The following is a 21524-nucleotide window of genomic DNA, read 5'->3' on the forward strand; positions in this document are numbered from 1 at the left end:
GGATGCTATTCACATGTTGCTGGATCTGCTATGTTTACTGTTATTTGGTAACTTCGGCGCCTTAACATGCATGCACATCAGGGGTCCCAACACAAAGTTAGCCCTTCAAATTCAGTTTAAAAAATGGCCCCTGCCACCAGTTTCACCAACCATCACTAAAAATCGGTGGAGACTTCTGACATGAAAGGATACACAAACAAATTCCCATGTGCTCATGTTCACATGTTCGTTAGCCTGGGGTTGAATTTGGACAAATTCTTCCTCCGGACTTTCACCAAATGCAAAACAGACAAAAACAAATTGTGAAGCATTTCAGCCTACATCGTAGGATTCCCACAAAACTGTAAGGTTGTATTGAGCTCCACAATGATCATCATAATTGAACACCAATGGCGGGGGGGCAGGGGGGTTGTGTTATTAGGTATTTTAGATCATGTTATTAAGTCATCTGCTGCCCAATTTTCTGTACATTGTGGGCTCATAATTACATTCCTAAATGACAAGACTTGTATATGAAATGTAGTTGTGACCTTACCTGATAGGGAGTAGTAGATGGTACCGTTTTCGCCCTCATCAGGGTCTTTAGCCGATAGGGTTCCCAAAACGGTGCCAGAGGAAAGCCCCTCGTTCACCTACAATGAAGAATTGAACCATTATCTTAGGAGACAGATATATAAAACTAATCCAAGCAGAATTTGGACCCTCTCACCTGAAAGATGAGTTCCCTGTCTGGCCGGGCGTGTGTGAAGGTTGGGGTGTGGTCGTTGTCGTCCAGCACGGTGATGTGAGCGGTGCCGGTGGCGCTGCGTGGAGGCGTGCCCCCGTCCTGCACCACCACAACAAGCTGGTAGCTGGACTGCTGCTCCCTGTCCAGGGCAAGGCGAGTACTGATCTCCCCTGCAAGAGAAGATCCACAACTGTGATGACAACAAAGAGTACCTGCAGTGTGTATTCAGCGTCCATCTTCACCTGTCTGGGAGTTGACTTGGAAGTGTTTGTCAGCGTGCAGTAGCCTGTATGCAAGTCGAGCGTTTGGTCCCGCATCTCGGTCTGTCGCAGACACCCTACCGAAGCCTGTCCCTGCTAGCAGGTTCTCCCGGACCGCCAGGAACACCCTATCCTGGCTGAGCCGAGGGGAGTTGTCGTTCTCGTCCGTCACCGTCACCCTGACTGTGGCGCTGCCGGTTCTTCCCACCCCTCCTTGACCCGAGGTGGCCAGGACCGTCAGCAGGTACACGTCCTTGACCTCTCGGTCCAGCGAGCTTCGCACAAACAGCCAACCGCTATCTGGCATGATGCCAAAGCCGGCGGCATCCCCATCTGGTCTGAGGCGGTAGGACATGGAGGAAGAGGAGGAAGCGCTTCCTCCACTCCCAGATGATTCTCTGTTGAGCGCTCGTACCTGGAGGAAGCGCGTGTTGAGAGGCATGTTCTCTTTTAATTCCACGCGGTACGTCAGGGTGTCAAAGTGGGGGCCTTGAGCGTCCTGTGCCTGGATGTGAACCACCAGGGTGAAGGTGGCACTCAGCTGAGGTGCTCCACCATCTTTGGCCACCACCTGAAGGTCATAGCGAGGGACACTTTCATATGACAGACCCCCAATCAATCGTACCTCCCCGCTGCCTCTATCTACGCCAAACGTCCTCTGGCCGCTGCTGCCTGCGACCCCAGCAGAAACCAGGTCGAAGCTGAGCTGGCCGTTATGACCAGAATCCTTGTCTGAGGCCTGAATGCGGTAGATAACGGTGCCCATCTTGGTGATCTCAGGCAGGAGGAGGGACTCGGACGATGACGGTAGGAAGGTGGGGGCGTTGTCATTCACATCAGAGATGGTTATGTGTACACGACTGGTCCCAAAGGCAGGAGGGGAGCCGAAGCGTGCCTGAATCTCCAGGTCAAGTCTGGAGCAGGTCTCATGGTCCAAAGGAAGAGCGGTGCGGATGGTTCCGGATGCACTGTCCACTGTGAAGTACCCATCAGGATCTCCAGAGGAGATGGAGTAGAAGATATCTTTCGAAGCAGCTGAAGTAACAACATGAACATCATTAGAGAGGAACGCTTTGTACCAAACTAAAACCTGCAACTGAGATCATGTTTCCTGACCCGTCTTTGTTGCAGCACGGACCATGCCAACCGAGGTACCCCTGAGGACATCCTCGGAGACGGTGAAGAAATACTGTGCCTGCTCAAACACTGGGGAGGACATTGAGCCCCCCACCACGCTCACGTTCACCCTGGCGTTGACTGGCGCCATCAGACCACCACCGTCCTCGGCCGATATTACCATGGAGATGACCGTGTTGGCTTTGCCATGGAGCGAGCGCGAGAGCGAAATCACACCTGTGGACCACAAACATCAGGACTCTTCACTGTGTTTGAAGGTGACATTACTGGAATAACGTCTGCCAAGCTGTACAGTTCATGCTAATAAGGTTTGGAACCCTGGTCTGGTACCCTTTACAATGCCTTTACAGTACCTGTGTCTTTGTTGAGGGTGAAGAAGGCAGAACCTCCCCCGGCCACCATGCGGTACGTCAACCGGCCGTTTTCCCCGGCGTCCGGATCATTGGCTGTTACCTTGACGATGGAGGTTCCGGGGGCGCTGTGGGCGCTGAGGCTGACCGTGTATAGGACCGGGTAGAAGGAGGGCCGGTTGTCATTGATGTCTGCCACCGACACCCTGACACGGGCCGATGAGCTGAGACCGCCCTTAAAAGGCAGAAGAAAGGATTTGAGCTGAGCAGGCAGGACCGCGCCAATATTAAAAAGCTTATCTAGAATCAGGGAGGACGATCATGAAAGAATATCCTCCCTTGATGCACCATTTCATGCATTCAGACAGCAAACCTCTCGTTTTCAGCTTGAGCAACAATGCAGCACTTTTATGTCAACAAGCCATGCCAGAAAAGTGTCTGAAAGAAAGAATCCCAAATAAAACCTGCGGCCAATCAGTCGCAGTCCATGAAGGAGACCAGTTTGCTGCACATTAGCCTTGCATTTGCAGGCTTTGTTTTACGAGACCAATAAAGTTAAAGTTGGTCTTCTTTCACCAACACTTTAGAACTCATTTTCAAATCCCACTTATGCAGTTTTTCCAAGAAGATTTCACCAAAGTCTTCTTGTCTGGAGGATTTGTTCCTTGCAAAGAACAAATCCCAAGAATCTTCTGCATACTTGAGTGGAGACACTGCCTCGTCAATTTGCGCTGATTCTGCTCGTATTAAAAAGTATTATTGAATGACCTAAATTACAGCTGCTGAAGTTTGATTTTGACTTTTAGCTCATCTGAACCAGAAACTCTGATTATGAATCCATGTACCATTACATTGATAAATACGTTGAAGGTATTTGCTCAATTGTGCTAGCTAAAGATATAAGCTAAAACAAACAAATAGTCTCACAAATACAAACAAAAGATACACGCACCCACACAAAAAAAGGACTAATGTGACAACTGACAGTTAAGGTGGAAACATCAAGTACGCATATGACAGCTTGCTTTGCAACAAAGTGTAAAGGAAAAGACGCCCTGATGCCCCTGCAAAGGAAAGATGCCTTGATGCCACAGCAAACAAACACCATGAAAGCGGTTCAAGCAAGGGCAGTGGCGAAAGCTGATTAGTTCAGGACTCCAGCATCAGGACTCCAGCCTTGAGTCCAGCATCAGGACTCCAGCCTCGAGTGTATAAAAGACCGGGCAGGGAAAGGAAGGGTGCTTAGGAAGGGTGCTTTTTTGCAGCTGCGCTGTAATAAGACCCGCTTACTTGTAGACATACAGGGACTGCAGATAAGCCCGGACGTCTGTATTAGGTATTGTTGTCAGGAATAAATAATCTGGTTCTCATTCTACAATTTGGTTCTTTTAAGATTCCCTTATCCTCTATTCGAAACCCACTTACAGTCCTCATGGGGAGGATTTCTACAACGTATGTACTCCATTGGATGTATGAACAATAATTGCAGTATTACTTTCAATGCAGCTCCGTAGTTGCTAGTTTTACCCACATGTCTTTTTGATGCCTTTTATTGGTCGTTTATCTCTTTTAATTTGTCTCCAGCCTGTAGCTTTGATCACAAGAAGCACCACACACCCACCAGGCTTTGGTCTCCTCAGAGTTCTGCTGTGGTTTATAAGAAGTATTTTGAGTTATTTAGACATCCAAACTTCTTCTCACCCCATCTGTTGCAGTGACTGTCAAGTCAAATTTGTCCAGTCCGTCGTCGCGGTCCAAAGTGGTTCTGGTGCACAGCTGCCCAGTCTCTTTGTTTACGGTGAAATGAGAGGGTGGCGCCCCACCAGAGCTGGAAGTCAAGGCATAGGACACGGCGCCAAAGGATCCACGGTCATCATCTGTGGCGGACACCTGGAAGGAGAAGACATTTGAGGTGAGATCTTTCCGAAGGATGCTTTTTAATTACGGCAAAGGGTCTGTGCTGAAGACCCCCACCCCTGGTGTGTCACAAGGTTACATCCTAGTCGAGGGTCCTACTGTTATCACAGCAAAGTCCAATAACACAGTCAGACCCACGGGCTCACTTTGCCTGCACTTGTCCAAACATCTCAACGCAAGGAAGTACTTGTTACAACCGCCAGCGAGCTACAAAAGCAGCCATTCTTCTTCAGACACCAGAAATATACTTTCTGCCCATGAATGACAGTCACAGCCGATAACCATCTAGCTAAAAGTCTAGATGTCCAACGCAACTCTTAAAGTTCGCACAGATGCACCCCTTACAAAAATAAAGATCTACATGCATTGGGGGTAAGTAGTGAGCCACCAGACCCAGGAGATGGATTTTTTGAGGTCATATGGCCTTGGTAGGGGTCTGCACTCTTCTGAGTGGAATTCAAGAAAGAAAGATAAGAGAAGGATGCAAAGGGAAGGTGATGAGAGAAGGAGGAAACTGAAGGCCTTTGACCTTTGGGGGTGTGGGCCAGGTTCAGGGGTTAACAGAGACATTTAAATGGGTTCTGAGGGGTCAAGTGACAAAGTGGTTTATGGTAAGCACGAAGACTAACACACACACGCACACACGGCTCCCTCCTCCAGAAAAGACCAGCATCTCACCTTTGACCACTACATTGAAGTCGTCCAGACGTGTAGCGACCATCACATGGACATTTAAGTTTTTCCTTGAAATACCGTCGCAGTATTAGGAGTTTTCTTGTTTGAAATAATCAGCTAGAATTAGACACGCCTGGGTCTTGAGAAGAATGTTGGACCACCGTAGCAGAGGCCCCCTTCATGTCCCACCAGCACGTCTTTGTTATCACTCAGAAGCATCTTAGCTAAGTCTGGTTGGCGGGACAATGTTGAAGCTATCACATGGGATCTACAGGATCATATGCGGCTATGTGCATGTGGATTAACCACCTGCGCCGATGACATCACCATGACCACCCCTCGTAAAATCTAATTAGCAGGACATACATCAGTCACAGTTTCAGCTGAAATGAAAGGAAAGGTATACAAAACTGTGGTGAGACCAGGCATGTTGTTTGGTCCAGAAAGGAAAAGACAGGAATCAAGACTGGAGGTAGCAGAGATGAATGCTGAGGTTCTCATTGGGAGTGACCAGGATGGATAGGATCAGAAACTTAACATCAAGGAGTGTTTGACTGAATCCACATGACAACTAATATTCTGGGAAGTCTTTCTACCGGGTTTGTGGGATCTGTGATCCATTCATGATGTCAAGTTGAAGATCCATTTTTTTCCAAAGGTACATGATAACCTCAAGAAGTGTACTGATGGAAGCGTTCCATTTGAGACACAGCACAGTTCTTCCGCACCAAACTCATCCCTTTGTGACTTGCCAGACCTTCCTCGAAGTCTTCCCACAAAGTTGAAAGCAGACAATTTGCCCAACCAGTCTCGGTCTTGTAAAGTTTCTGGTGGATCAGGTGGAAGTGTTTAATGTTTTGCAAGCCTTTCACTGCAACCTGCGTGCAAGTTTCACCATGTAAGACGGCGGTCACAACCTTTTAACGCTGACATTTTTCAGGGAGGTCAAACGTGATGTTGGAACCCTGTGGTGAACCAAGAGGTAGTGTAGTGTATTTATGGCCATGAAGTGAATGGCTGCCTGGATGGGGGTAAACACGCAACACGGTTGATGATTTAAAAGCAGCCTTTCATGTGTTTATTTGTCAGCAAAGTAAAGCACACGCCAGAGGAATGCGGCTAGTTCTATCACAGATGTACTGCTTCCTCCTCGGCCTGGCAGCTGTATACTGGCTTTTGCTTTATCGTCAGGGAAAAACAAGAAAATCAGCGTGAACTGTATCAGCAACATCATCTCCTCACACAAACATCTGCACACCATGTGGACACGCAACATCAATCTAAGCAACAAGCTCTCGGCTTATGCTTTTATGTACGTTAGGATTTATTCACTGGTACTTTTTGGAAGGCAACAAAAAGTGCAAAGTGCAAAACAGCACCCAAAACAACAAACAGGTGATATAAGAGAGAGCATGGGACCAGCGTACATCAAGTGTCCATGGGAGGGCGGGGTGAGGGATGCGGGGGCGGAGTTTTTCACATTCAGACAAAACATCTTAAGGGCACTAAGTCTGGGTTTATAAATCATTCATTCATTTTCTACCAATTTTCCTCACGAGGGTCGCAGGGGTTGCTGGAGCCCATCCCAGCTGTCTTCAGGCGAGAGGCGGGGTACACCCTGGACTGGTGGCCAGCCAATCACAGGACACATATAGACAAACAACCATTCACACTCACATTCATACCTATGGACAATTTGGAGTGGCCAATTAACCTAGCATGTTTTTGGAATGTGGGAGGAAACCGGAGAAAACCCACGCATGCACGGGGAGAACATGCAAACTCCACACAGAGATGGCCGAGGGTGGAATTGAACCATGGTTGAAGTCTGCGCGCTAACCACTCGACCGCTGTGCCTCCAGTTTATAAATCAAAATTAATTAATTAATCACACAATAAATGAAAATGAATGTGATCATTTTGCCGGTCTCAATATATTGCCGTTTGCCATATATTCCTATGAGAAAAAGTTGGAATTTTATGGGAATAAAGTCCAAATATTACGAGAAGTTTACAAAGATGATTTAAGAAGAAACGGCAAAAAAATGAAGCAAAAAGCCTGTATCACACAAAATATCAAAGTAGCCCCTGCATCTTTTCATGGCCCCCGCTGGACAGTTACTTAGAGGATGAAACAATAGACGATGATGTTTGCAGATGACATTGTGATTTGTAGTGAGAGAAGGGAACAGGTGGAGGAGATGCTAGAAGAGTGGAGGTTTACCCTGGAAAGGAGAGGAATGAAGATTAGCCGCAGCAAGATGGACTATATGTGTGTGAATGAGAGGGACCCAAGTGGAAGAGTGAGGTTACAGTGAGAAGAGATACAGAAGGTGGAGAATTTTTAAGTACTTGGTCAACAGTTCAGAACAATGGAGATTGTGAAAAGGAGGTGAAGAAGCGTGTACAGGCAGGATGGAACGGGTGGGGAAAAGTGTCAGGTGTGATGTGTGATAGAAGAGTTTCAGCTAAAATTAAAGGAAAGGTATACAAAACTGTGGTGAGACCAGCCATGTTGTTTGGTCTAGAGACAGTGCCACTGAGGAAAAGACAGGAAGCAGAACTGGAGGTATCAGAGATGAGGATGCTGAGGTTCTCATTGGGAGTGACCAGGATGGATAGGATGAGGAAGGAGTACATCAGAGGGACATTCCATGTTAGAGGCCTTGGAGATAAAGTCCTTTAGGCCAGACTGAGATGGTTGGGACATGTCCAGAGGAGAGATAGTGAATATATTGGTAGAAGGATGCTGCCAGGTAGGAGGCGTAGAGGAAGACCAAAGAGGAAGTTTATGGATGTAGTGAAGGAGGACATGAGGGTAGTTGGTGTGAGAGAGACAGCAGATGCAGAAGACAAGGTCGGATGGATGAGATTGATTTGCTGTGGCGACCCCTGAAGGGAAAAGCCCAAAGAGAAAGAAGAAGGATGAAACAATAGCAATGTGAGTGGGAAGCCAGGTGTGAACGAAAGAAGCACATAAGAAGAAAAAAGTGAATAATGCGTATAAATGACATGTGAGAATTTATAGCAAAAACAACATTTGCTGTTTTTACTGCTTGTCTTCTTTTTCCACTCAACACTTTCCTCTTTTCTCCACGGACCTTCCCGAGTCCCGAGTCTTCAAATCAATTCCACAATGAAGATTGGCATAGCGAGGAGGACGGTGGAGGGTGGGGGGTTATTTTGGCCAAGAGACAAAAGGCAGGGCAGATGATAACGTGAGACCTTGGATGAGGAGCGAGGAGGACCACCGTCCCCCCCACCTCCTCCTGTCTTTGGAGAATCCACCCCCCTCCCCTCCTCTCCTCTCCTCTCAGCAGCCAATTACGGCGAGCGCTTCACGTCTTTCATGTGGCGTTCACAGCTGGAAATGATTATGGGAATTTCAGGCTGCTGCAATGAAGAGGGATGAGCGATTAAAAAAAATGGGAGGTGGGGTGGTGGGGCAAAGAGAACGAGGACTACTATATTTGGGAAAAAGCAGCATGCTAATGTTATTCATGCGGATAATGACAAGGAATAAAACAAACACAACTTCCTGGTTCGCCCGAGTCGACCCTGTTTTTCCTTCTTTCACATCCAGATTTTATATCTAATACAGAGCAGGCCATTTTAACCTGTAAAAAGACTGTGAAACTAACCACCGCAAAACCAATAAGACCCTCATGTTTTATCCATCCATCCATCATTCCTTTCATCCAAGGTTAGGTTTACGGGGGCGGCAGCCTAAGCAGGGAAGCCCAGACATTTTTGACCATCACACAAGTGAAAAAAGAAGTGATGCGCTGTTGACCCCATAACAGAATGTCAACTTCCTGTGTGTATTATTCTTCTGAGCTTCCGTGTTAAAATAGGACACGATGGTGTGTGTTGCATAACAACAACAACACAGCGCGGCGTATGCGCTATGCTAACATGTGACGGATGTATCTAGAACACATCTCCAGTGGCGTGATGTGAAGATGTACGCGTCTTTTGTTCCACGCATTGAGAAGGTCGGAGGAGAGGAGGGTGAGTCGATATTGGGGTGGGGGCAGGGGGGGGTTACAGTACACGATGACATCATCACACTGGACTCTGAGGCCTGATAGGACGATAAAGGAGATGCTATCTATCAAAAGACCCAAAGGCGGCCCCGCGGACCCTTTTAACTCCACACATGTGTGCTTGTATGCGCGGGTTTGAATCCTGTGAGCCGTGACTGACAGCTGCTTTAATCAGTGCTCACATTTGAACTCCATGCTAAATATTTATAGCAACGTTAGCTGTGTGGGAACACCCGAGCACCATAAGGCATGTTTGGGGGAGTTTTGTGTGGAAGAACTAGCACAGGATCAACGACACACTCCAAAGTCTTGGAGGAAGCTCTATCTGCGACTTCCTGTTGCTGTCCCAATCATTTAGTTCACATAGGACACTACCTGTCAATTCTTCCCTTTCTTGGAAAAAACACCCTCTTTTCCGGTAATGCAGCACAGCTTTTAGGCAACATCGGCATCCTTTGAAATAAAAGATTTTTCTTGGGTGCTCGTGGAAAGACCACCATTTCCCTTATTTTTCCTCATTTTCTGAAAAATGTCCCTTCTTTTCAAATGCAAATGGCGCTACGCAGAGGAGCAGCATGTACGCATGCATACGGAGTATTTTCACTTTTAGTGCTATGGTGGTTTATCCAATAAAAACATGGCCAGGAAGCGGAGAGAGCGAGGAATCTGTTTTTTTTGGAATGCCACAGGATTGTTGTACTCTCTTGCATGTTGGACCATGAGAGTGCTGTTTAAGGTTTAAATGCAGCTTTTCAGTGAGAAGGTTAGTGTTTGGAATTTGACATTTTTATATTGCAGCTGGTCTGCATGTAAACAAAAGTGATGGCAGAGGACAAATATGTTTATGTTTGCGCTGCAAAATCAGAATGGTATCAACCCAAAAAGTCTCAATGTGCATGTTGTTGTGGTTGGGTTAGTCTAGAAATATGGATATTTGTGCTGTATAATAATAATAAACATAAATAAACCACAATTAATTAACAATTCGTTGCTACAGGTAGCAAGACCATTTTGGATTTTGGATTGTTGCTGCCACCCTTAGCAGCAACAACTGCAATCAAGCGTTTGTGATAACTTGCAATGAGTCTCTTCCAGCGCTGTGGAGGAATTTTGGCCCACTCATCTTTGCAGAATTGTCATTCAGCCACATTGAAGCACCTTTTTAAGGTCATGCCACAGCATCTCAATAGGATTTAGGTCAGGACTTTGCCTAGGCCACTCCAAAGTCTTCATTTGGTTTTTCTTCAGCCATTCAGAGGTGGACTTGCTGGTGTGTTTTGGATCATTGTCCTGCTGCAGAACCCAAGTTGGTTTCAGCTTCAGGTCACCAATAGATGGCTGGACATTCTCCTTCGGGATTTTTTGGTAGACAGCAGAGTTCATGGTTCCATTTATCACAGCATGTCTTCCAGGTCCTGAAGCAACAATACAGCCCCAGACCATCACACTACCGCCACCATATTTTACTGTTGCTATGGAAATGCAGCGTTACTTTTACACCCGATGTAACGGGACAGACACTTTCCAAAAAGTTCAATATTCAATAATCAGTACTATATCATCAGAACACAGAGTATTTTCCCAAAGGTCTTGGGGATCACCTAGATACAAAATCAAGGCAAAATTGAGGCAGAGGTTTTTGTCCAGTGTCTTTCTTATGGTGGAGTCATGAACACTGACCTAAACTGAGGTAAGTGAGACCTACAGTTGTTTGGATGTTGCTATGGAGTCTTTTGTGACCTTTTAGATGAGTTGTTGCTACGCTCTTGGGGTATTTTGGCTGGCCAGTCACTCCTGGGAAGGTTCACCACTCTTCCATGTTTTCACCATTTGTGGATAAAGGCTCTCACTGTGGTTGGCTTGAGTCCCAAAGCTTTAGAAATGGCTTTATAACCTTTTCCACTTGAACTCAGCTGTGTTTAACCAGAGTTAAGTTGTATTTTAACATGGGGAACAATGACTTTTTCAAACAGGCACATGCACTTTTAGATTTTTTTTCCTCCCTTAGTAATTACAGGTTTCTACTTTGAATACAATCTAACAAATCAGATTTTACTTTTGAAAAATAACAGTTGACAAGGACGCTTTTGATTTTTCATTAATTGTGATTAAATACCATGAATGAGTTACTTTGAGGACAAATTTTGTGGTTGCAAAATTCAAATTGCAGTGCCTATTGCTGTTTATTAAACAAGTTGTTTTTTATGATGAAAGAGGAAGTGAGAACATAGCACTTTAATAGCCCGATGTGCTTGCTTGTGTTGTTTTTATTTAGCATAGTTTATCTGAATTTTTGCCCATTTTAGCACTCTCAGCCTATTAATGTCAGTGTGGTCCCGTGAAAATGAGCATTTTATTTACAAACGTTCATTTAAAATGACAAGAAAAGGATGCTAGAAGGCACTCGGAGATGTTAGCTTGCTGCGGTTTGCACGGTGCCAAAGCGGCTCAGTTCTGTCGGGCCCTTGCGGCTCTCGTTGCATTCAAATTTAGATTTTTTAAAGTGAAATGACAAAAATAAATATGTATATACTTTCCCCCCTCCAAGAACAACTGACCTCAAAGAAAAACACTTCTAAAGAAAAAAATGCTTACATCATTGCTGCGGTCGTGTGCACTACAGGAGTCAAAATGTTAGCGTTTCGAAAGACAACACAGCTGAATTGTATGCTAGCACGCGTCCGATTCCAAGCAAACCACAAGTCTGTCAATCCAATGTCGCTGATAATGAAAGCTTTGGGGATTTTTTCATGTTTCTATTCATCTGCTGCAGTTTTACAAATGTTATTGTCTGTATAATAAACATTTACATTTCACTGTAATGTTACGTTCAACCTAAGGATGTTCCTATCAGGCTTTTATTGGCCGATTGAGTGAAATCGGCCAATACCGATACCAATACCGATCACATACATGCAGTGTAAATGTCTGAAAGTACTACATCCTCTATTAATGGTCAGCAAGGTTTCTACTTTTACAAAATAAACATTAATTTTCATAGCTTATTTCAAGCCCATATGCTTGTTTTACCAGAACGTGAACACAATGCTGGTATCCATAACTCACCTTTTTGTATTTCACAATGTATTTATTTCTAGTCTTCTAACATTATTAACTGAAAACCTGAATGAAAAGCAGGTTTGCCCGCCTCTGCTGAGCCCCTCCGGCCGTAGCCGCTAACTTATGAACGGTGGATGCAGTCGAACCCCTCTTCTGGGCCTGCAGAGGAGACAAAATGCCGGCGCTCATCCATCAGCTTGGCACCACTGCTGAAATCAGTGTGCGCATCAAGTATCGATGCCATTTTTTTCACTGATATCAGCCGATACTGATCAGAGCGCCCTTACCTTTTAACACACAAAGGCAGGGAAAATCTCAAGAATTGCGGAAAAACACAGCAAAAGGCGTGCTAAATATTTTTAAAAGCCACGAGTAGTAGCGTTGTAGCGTCAGTGGGACCAAACTATCAACAAATTCCCCCAAATTTGTCTTTGTTTTTGAACACTGTCTCAGTTTTTGTATAATAATTAGAGGATTGATGAACAGATGGAATCAGAGTTTCACTTTTACATCTGATAGCAACTATGGTGCATTCAAAGGCTGCGGAACAAAATGCTAAATCTCTACACATGAGAAAAACTGTTGTACATTAGACCTGTATTATCACCTCTTTATGAATTATATCCAACTTATGGTAAATGAGGTGTGTTTTCAGCGGAAAAAACATATTTTTTTGGAGAAAAAAAAAATGTTTTTGGCGTGAAATCTGCTCCACCTTGGCTTCGCCAGAAGACTGCAGCACTTACTAATGATGTCATCCCTTGCCTGGCGACCAGTGTAGGAAAAGAAAAACAAATTCGTTTTGCGATGACAGCACCCCAGCGCAGTCCTTCCTTTTGTTTTTTTTCGACACCTGATCCCTTGTCCACATGTCAACTTCCTCTTTGTCGAGTACCTCCTGAGGTCAAAACGTTGGCGACCCCGCAGTTTAAAAAGAGGCAAAGATAGCGCCGGGATACACCCCCCATCCTCCACTCGACCACAAGGTCAAAGTGTGGCTTGAAAAATCAGCGTCCTGCACAAATGAGTGGCTGTACAACGCTGTCATTATATCTCACACAAGGCCTTATATTTATACATGCACCTCTTATCATATGATTATATGCTTATTCACCGCTAATGGCCGAACCGCAAAGTATAGCCCAACCAGAGACGCTAGCCAGGCTTTTGTAATTAGCATAAACTATATATAAAAATTTTAAAAAACTCAAATGAACTTTAGACACCACAAACGTGCAATATACAAGTATCAAATCATTTGAATAAACTACACAACGCAAGTTGACCAGCAACAAAGTGTGGCTATTAGCATGCACTGCTAGCATGAGGACTTTTTTCCTGCACAATTTACCACAACTACCCAAGATAATCCAACTAAAGATTTTATTTTTGGCCAGATCGACGGCACACATACTGTAGGGGGCTTTTCTATGTGTTGGTATTCGGAAATATTTACACCGTGTTTAGCTTCAACAAATAATAAGACATGAGGTAACAGAAATTATGCTAACTGAAGAAGCAAGCTTGTTATTATTATTCATTAATAAATATTTTTTTGGTGGATTTATTTGGGATTTTTAATATTATGAAAAATTAAATATATGTTCTGTCATTAAGATATGTGTCTGTAATTACTATGTATTTAATATGTTTTATATTAATAAAAATAAATCTAATCTAATACTAATTAATATATTTATTATATATTTTACACAAATAAATGTGTTTTTTTTGTATTTTTCAGTGTGAAAAATAAATATTTGACATCTGTTATTCATTTTGATTATTTATTTTTGGATATTCCTTCTTCAATTTTTTAAAATAATATTACTCATTTATTTACATTTACTTTATCAGTATTTTCACTGAAAATCCTCATTATTGTTATTATTACATTTGTTTGCTGATTGGCTGGCAGAAGTCACATGATTTTCCTCCTTGGTGTGTCGCCTGACTTATAACATAATCATCTCGGAGGAACAATGCGAGGCCATAATGTCGCAGTGAATGCAAACTTGTGTTGCTAATGAAGCGCGTCCGTCTCTCTGAAGCAGTGGACGTCCTCGGTCACGAGCAGCTAATTTAGCAGCTCATTTCGGACCACCTTGTTGTAAAAAAGGAGTTAAGTTGATTGTGTAGTTAGGAGGAGACGTGGATAACTGGGTTATTATTACACCCCCGCCCCACCCTCCCCCCCAACACACACACACACACACACATGCATACTGACCCAGGACTGAACCGCAAGTCAAGCGTGGGTCAGCGGCCGGGAGACTTCTATAGAAAGGATGTTTCGTTAGCATCAGTGTCAATAAGGAGAAAAAACGTTAGCATTTAGCAAATTGAATGGAGAACATGCTCAATGAATGCATGCCCTAGGGGGCTAAAGGTCATCTCTCTCTCACACACACACACACACACACACCACACACAAAGTGATGAGGAGGTAGCGTGCTAATCAATTGTATTGATTGTATATTGTATTGATTCACTCCACAAAGTCGCACATGCTGTTTGACATCTTAGGTTTGCACACATCTGCTATTTAACATTCATATTTTAGACGGAAAAAGAAACTGCCATTGGCTGGGGACCAGTCTAGCGTGTACCCCGCCTCTCGCCCAAAGACAATTGGGATAGGCTCCAGCATATCCGTGTTTTATGTTTATCAGTGATGGGCGACATATTGCATTGTTTTGTTTCTCTCCTAATTTGCATGACAAAACACTGCATATGCTGCACTCTTTCAGGATAAAACCTTGCAGATGGTCCATGAAGAAAGTATTTTTGACACACAGCCTACTCCGCTTGAGCCCTAAATATGCCTCACACACTTATTAAACACATTTAAAGCACAAAATGTATACTCACCACTAATAAGTAACGATGTAAGACGATCCATGAACACATGGAATCAGAGTCACGGTGTAGACAGGCATGCAACCATGCTGCGTTCAGGATCAAAAGGATCAAACATTAGAATGGGTGTATCAATTACTCGGATTTTCACCATTTGCTGGTGGTCCAAAGGAAAAAAAGCTAGGATGTACTGTATATGTAGATGGTGCGTTCATGGGCTGCTTGGGGGAAAACCTTATCAAGACATACATACATTTACACAGAAATACATACAGTACGTAAACAATTGGAAATGTGGGCTTTTTTAAACTGTGGTTCTGACAAAAATTATAATTTTAGGAAAAATGAGCACATTGCGTGTGGATCCACTCTATTCTTTCACCTTGTTTGGTAGTGGTAGCCCCCATGTCTTTAAAAAGGCCATTTTTTTAAGGTGATTCACATCTAATTGGTACATTTCCAGAATTTGACTAGAAAAAAAAGAACTTCCTGTTCTTAAAGCACCTGCTAAATCACAGTTTACACAGCAGCTCCTTTTTCCACCGCTAGCCAAGTCCTTAACTTCCTGTGACTTGTTTTTCTTTCATTGGGGCCTGACACTCACATCAGGCTTTCTAATTAGATAATTGCTCCTAGGGGATGAACACTTTCACTCTCGTTAGAGTCCTTGTGAAAAAAAAAAAAAAAAAACGAGTCACGCGGTACTGTGGCGGCTCATCCAGCCAGCAGGGAACCTTCCTGATTACGATGATCATGGTAGGATGCCGGTGATGCAAAGAATCGATTAAACGTGTCATCCTATCCTCCCAGGACAAGTCTTTCCAAGAAAAACAGGTCCTGCTAGGACTGTGGAAAACGGTCTTGAGTGGACCCAATGAAGCACTTCATCAGTCCGCATGCTGGGACTCTCTCACACTGTTAGTACACAATAAAAGTACATCCTCAAGAGAAAACTTCAACAGTTTCTTGAAAGCGTTTAACCTCCAAAAAAAATAAATAAATAACGAGGCTGTGATTAATCCTCCATCTTTTCCCCCTGTCGACATGGCCTCGTACAATTCCTTCACTTTAAGACTGCACACACTTCCTTATCGCTCTTGGAGTTTTTAGCTCATTTGCCAGCACAATGGGGAGGAAAAACTGCATTATGCAGGACGGATCTGCTTCCCAAACGGTCAGTTTGGGGGCTGGAGGGTTGAAGGTTCAAGACACAGGGAACAGTTGACCTTCTGAGTACTTGGGCAAGGCATTGTGACCAGTGAAGTTCTCGCCTTACATGCCAAAGTCAAATACAGTGCAACTTTGGTTAGCATCATTAAGTGATTCCATAAAGTAGGTCGGTAACTCTAACCAAAACGGACACTAACTGAATCAATTGTGAATTGCCAATTTTGGAATTAGAAATTCATTCATTCATTCATTTTCTACCGCTTTTTCCTCACAAGGGTCGCGGGGGTGCTGGAGCCTATCCCAGCTGTCTTTGGGCGAGAGACGGGGTACACCCTGGACTGGTGGCCAGCCAATCACAGGGCACATATAGACAAACAACCATTCACACTCACATTCATACCTATGGACAATTTGGAGTCACCAATTAACCTAGCATGTTTTTGGAATGTGGGAGGAAACCGGAGTACCTGGAGAAAACCCACACATGCACGGGGAGAACATGCAAACTCCACATAGAGATGGCTGAGGGTGGAATTGAACCCTGGTCTCCTAGCTGTGAGGTCTGCGCGCCGAATTAGAAATTATGTAAATTCAATTAATCCCTTCCACAAAGCCAAAAATGTTGACATAAACACGTTTTTATAGTTTAACAATTACAGTTTTACAGCCAGAAAACAATTCAGTCCAAATGCATAGAAATGATGAATGACAGGCATAAATGAACATTTAAAGCTGGAACTGCACTTTTTTGGGGAATTCTGTCCATCATTCACAATCCTTATGTGAAACACATATTTCTTTCCCTTTTCTGTGCATTATAACGCCAAAAACTACAAAGCCCTCTAAAAAACAGTGTTTTATGATATGATAACATGTAATACTTACAGTATCTTCCTGTATTTTGATGATTTAAAACATTGCTGAAACTTCTGTCCTCGCTCATTGATTTCACATCAACGATTTAGTTTAGGCTAATTCCATCAACAGCAGCATGGATACAGCGACAACACTTCGGATGGTTGTGTCTTCCAGCACACAACATGTTGAGCAAAATTGAGAGCTAGGTATTCACTCTTTCGCCTGTGAAGACACAAAACGCTACTGAGGCTAGTGTGTTGGTTTGCTAGATAAATATAGTTTTTTGTGTTTGTTGTGACAATAAAATATTGCTATACCTGGGTTAATAGAGTAAATACAGTCTTTTATGTAAGTGGTACTTTGTTGGCCTTTTTAGCGTCAAAACGTCCGTTGTTAGCTAGCTCATATTAACATGTTTTCACGCGGTAGAATACACAGAAAAGGGAAATAAATATGGGTTTGTGTTTCACATAATTGTGGAATTGTGATTGATTGGCAACCCCCCCTCCCCCCCCCACACACACACAAAATGGTGTTCCTCTTTAAGGTTCCTTTTACCTTCATTGAAGACGTGGTTTTTGATGTGACTGTTCCCAAAGACACATTGTAGCAGCGAGATGAACACCTTCCTCTTCAACACCACCTTCCTGTTTTGCCATGTGGTATTTCTTGAATTCAGCTGTGTTTCTCACCTCAAGTCTCTACTTGCACGTGCCAACATTTTCATAATGAAGGTGAGAAACACGATTGTTGGCAAGTTTGTTGGCTAACAGGACGTTTTGTGATAAAAATACATTAATATACACAATTGAACTCACGCAGTGTATTAATAATACAACAAGACACACCATATTGTACGCTAATCAGAAGATGTATGCAAATTGAGGCAAAACTCTGGCGTACGGTTTTGACGTTAACCGAAAAACAGGCTACAGAAGCAGATGCTAACTATTGTATTATACATTTGAACTGTTGCTTCACTTAGCTAGGAAGCTATCTGACCTTGAACCAGCAAGAGTTGAGTACATTGTTAGCAGGCAACAAATGTCTATTTTGGCTCCATGTTGTGTTTACTTGTTGACTTACTTGTTACAAGTTACTTGCTAAGTTCACTTCTTCCTGTTTACATTTGCAAGCCCGCCGCTGACCAATTGGAGAAGACAGCCATGTCACATGGCTTGCTGTGCTGCATTGTTGTGCGCTCGGAAAATCCACAGATTACCAACACATCAACCAATTCTGACCGGAGAAAAGGAACGGTGTTTAAATCAATTGAGTCAACAACCTTCCCGGACTACTACAGATCAAATGATTTCCCAGTGCCCACAATGAAAAAGACTATTCCGGAAGGTTTAAGAACTAAGAGGACCACAGAGAAGGAGCTTGCCAGGTTCAGCCGGGGCTTGACGGGGGAGATTAGCACGGAGTCACGGGTCCAAAGGACCTCCGTGGTGGTGTCGCACACAGTGATGAGGTCGCTCGTATCACATGGGGAGATTATCATGCAGATCAAAGCCGCGTTTGAGTGGATTTAGGAATGGGAGAAGAAGTCGGTTGACGATTATGGGATGCAAAAAGTAGATAGAACAGGCAACCTGTTCGTGAGGTGGAGTCAGACGCACTACCATTGCACCAGAAGGTCCTTTTACCAAAAAACATCTATCATCTATTCTTCCTACATGTGACCTTCATAAGGTTGTTATTCCTTCAAGTGCCTGGTCGGCTCACATTAAGCCGGACTCAGCAGCACTTGAGCGAAGAAGAAGGAGGAACGTGGTCCAAAGAGACTCTGGGGAGGAGACGCTGCTTGGCTCCTCTTATTGTCATCTTATTGGTTTTTGTCTTTCATTACCAAACTGTGTCGACTCTGCACTCTCACTCCCTGAGGATGCAATCCACGGCCATGATGCCTCAGCTACACATTTCAGGCAGGTTTTATTTATGAGCCTTGTTACCTGCAAATGTCACCGTTCAGTTCAATTCATTTGACTATTGTACGAAATAGCTAACCTGACTATTAATAGCTAAAGGTTAACGCTGCTGAGTGTTTTGTGAGCAATGCGTCCGTGTTGGACAGATTGCAGTAAAGCTCTCAAACACATTGCTCCCCAAAGGCCTCGTCAAAATACGTCTGCCAAGAACGCTTAGCGCGCCGCCATCGACACACAATGGCGCCTTGTGTGCTTGCAGATCCACGAGGGCCCACGATCCCCCGTGCTTGGCCCACCTCTGAACTATTTAGTATTGCCATTTGAACCCGCCCTTTTTATACCCGCCTGCTTCTACACCCTGCCTACTTACATCCATCTCTGCTCTCAGTTCCATCATGTCCCCTCGGCCTCAAGGGAAACGTGTCCCTTCACGCTCAAGTTCCTTGCAGAGCGTAAAAAATCCTTGTGGATTTCACGCATGTCCATTTATTGGCTTGTTGTCGGAGTCCACTTTGGAGAGACTTCACACAGGACAGGGTGTGCCGGCCTGGTTTGGTTTTGTTTGTGCTGCACTTCCACTCTCATTATGGTTTTGACAATCCAAAAAGAAAAAAAATGTCATCTGTGGAATATTCAGAGGGGGGATTAAAAATGTGCTTCCTCTGCCGTTCTTTCATTTAGCAGAAATGCTCGTCAAAAAGAAAACAAAAGAGCTTAAAATTGACATTCTGTCCCTCAGGCTGTGGTTGACTGGGAGATCTGTATTGTTTGTAAACTGTGACCAGAGCCGCCCCTCCTTCTCTCCTCCCCATCCTGGAGAATGTGCATGGCTGCCATGAGGCATAGCGCATCTATGTTACTAAATTGAATATTTTTGTAGTGAGAGCATAGAAAACCTGTTTATGACTTTCTAAATATGTTTTTTTAACATTATTACAATCCTGTAGACACAAAATAATATGCATCAACGCATTTATTCTCCTATTATTCTTATTACGGCTGCATGGCGGACAAGTGGTTTGCGTGCAGGCCACACAGCGAGGAGACCCGAGTCCGATTCCACCCTCGGCCATCTCTGTGTGGAGTTTGCATGTTCTTCCCGTGCATGCGTGGGTTTTCTCCGGGTACTCCGGTTTCCTCCCACATTCCAAAAACATGCTAGGTTAATTGGCCACTCCAAATTGTCCATTGGCATGAATGTGAGTGTGAATGGTTGTTTGTCTATATGTGCCCTGTGATTGGCTGGCCACCAGTCCAGGGTGTACCCCACCTCTCGCCCGAAGACAGCTGGAATAGGCTCCAGCACACCCGCGAACCTTGTGAGGATAAGCAGTTGAAAATGAATGAATGAATATTCTTATTACACTTATGCTGCAGGAACTCGAGACAGCCACTAGCTAGCAAGCTAACCAGTCATTCATTTCTTCTAAACTTAAGAAGCCAAAAGCCTACCACTTCCACATGGGATGGGAGGAGACCTTTTTTTTCACTTTTACTATGTCGGACATGCCATGGCTGACTTCATCACTTCATGAAGTGCTTTGTGTCACGACAACTTGTGTCAATTGGTTTTTGAATAATAATAGACCATAGTCTACCACAAAATAACAATGATTTGAGAAGTAATTAATTTCTGAAAAATGCGATTTATTGCAGGGATGATTGTAATCTGACACCAGGCTCACTGCCAGAATGATTGACATCAGGTAGCAGAATAACCTACTCACCTGTCACTTCTTGGACATGTAATGGTACAGCTGCTGCCTTTTAAGACAGAGGGCGTGGATTTGATCCCAGCTCTCAACAGTCTTATTTTATTTCCGTATTGGGTTATTTGAGGGTTGGGTGTAGGCTCCATATAAAACCCTGCTTTGGGCCCCAATTTGTGCATCAACAAAGAAAATAGTATTAAAACAACATTTATTTATTTATATTATATTTATATTTAATATCACTTATCCACCTTCCTCACCTTCCTCGCTCATCCATTCCTGAACTGAGACCTTATGACCTCTTAATCTCTACTTTTCTTTTTGTCTCCCATGAACCCCCTCCCCTTTCATTTCCTCCTCTCCCGAACGCCACCCAGTGCCAGTCTCTGCTTCCCTTTGTTCGCCGTTAGGTGTGGCCGTGTCCTGTGAAGGCCTAGTGGGCAGCCAACCACTTCACGGCTTCGCCGACTTTGACTACCTCGCTAATCTTTGTCACTCAGTGGTGGCGGCTGGCACATAACTCACACACACACACACACACACATTCAAAGGTAAAGGAAATAAAAATCAACACACAATTCTGAACCCTTCAATAGCAAATACTGTATACTGTAATACTGTGTTTGTATGTCCTGTTTGTGCATTATATGGTGTTACAGGCTCAAGTGTATAAGCGGGGGGGATTGGTATTTGGCATACAGGTTTTTGAACTCTGTGGCGGAGCGTGTGAAAACACTATTGTCACGGTACCATTGGCATTATGAAGTTATGGAACCTTCACATTCCTCTTGTTGGAGAAAAATGGGAGACTTTGCATCGAAG

General features: G+C 44.0%; 1 protein-coding gene across 1 annotated transcript in view; it reads right to left on the minus strand.

Annotated features, from left to right (window-relative positions):
• Positions 1-21524, minus strand: part of LOC131138260 (protocadherin-16-like) — a 66981-nt gene that overhangs the window by 13657 nt on the left and 31800 nt on the right. The window contains exons 5-10 of the mRNA XM_058087053.1: positions 4176-4364; positions 2478-2709; positions 2104-2340; positions 970-2022; positions 710-897; positions 536-632 (exon numbers count right to left, since the gene is read on the minus strand). Of these exons, the coding sequence (XP_057943036.1) occupies positions 536-632; positions 710-897; positions 970-2022; positions 2104-2340; positions 2478-2709; positions 4176-4364 (1996 nt within the window). The remainder of the gene's footprint in view (positions 1-535; positions 633-709; positions 898-969; positions 2023-2103; positions 2341-2477; positions 2710-4175; positions 4365-21524) is intronic.

This window comes from Doryrhamphus excisus, chromosome 11 (assembly GCF_030265055.1).
Source record: "Doryrhamphus excisus isolate RoL2022-K1 chromosome 11, RoL_Dexc_1.0, whole genome shotgun sequence".
NCBI lineage: Eukaryota > Metazoa > Chordata > Actinopteri > Syngnathiformes > Syngnathidae > Doryrhamphus > Doryrhamphus excisus.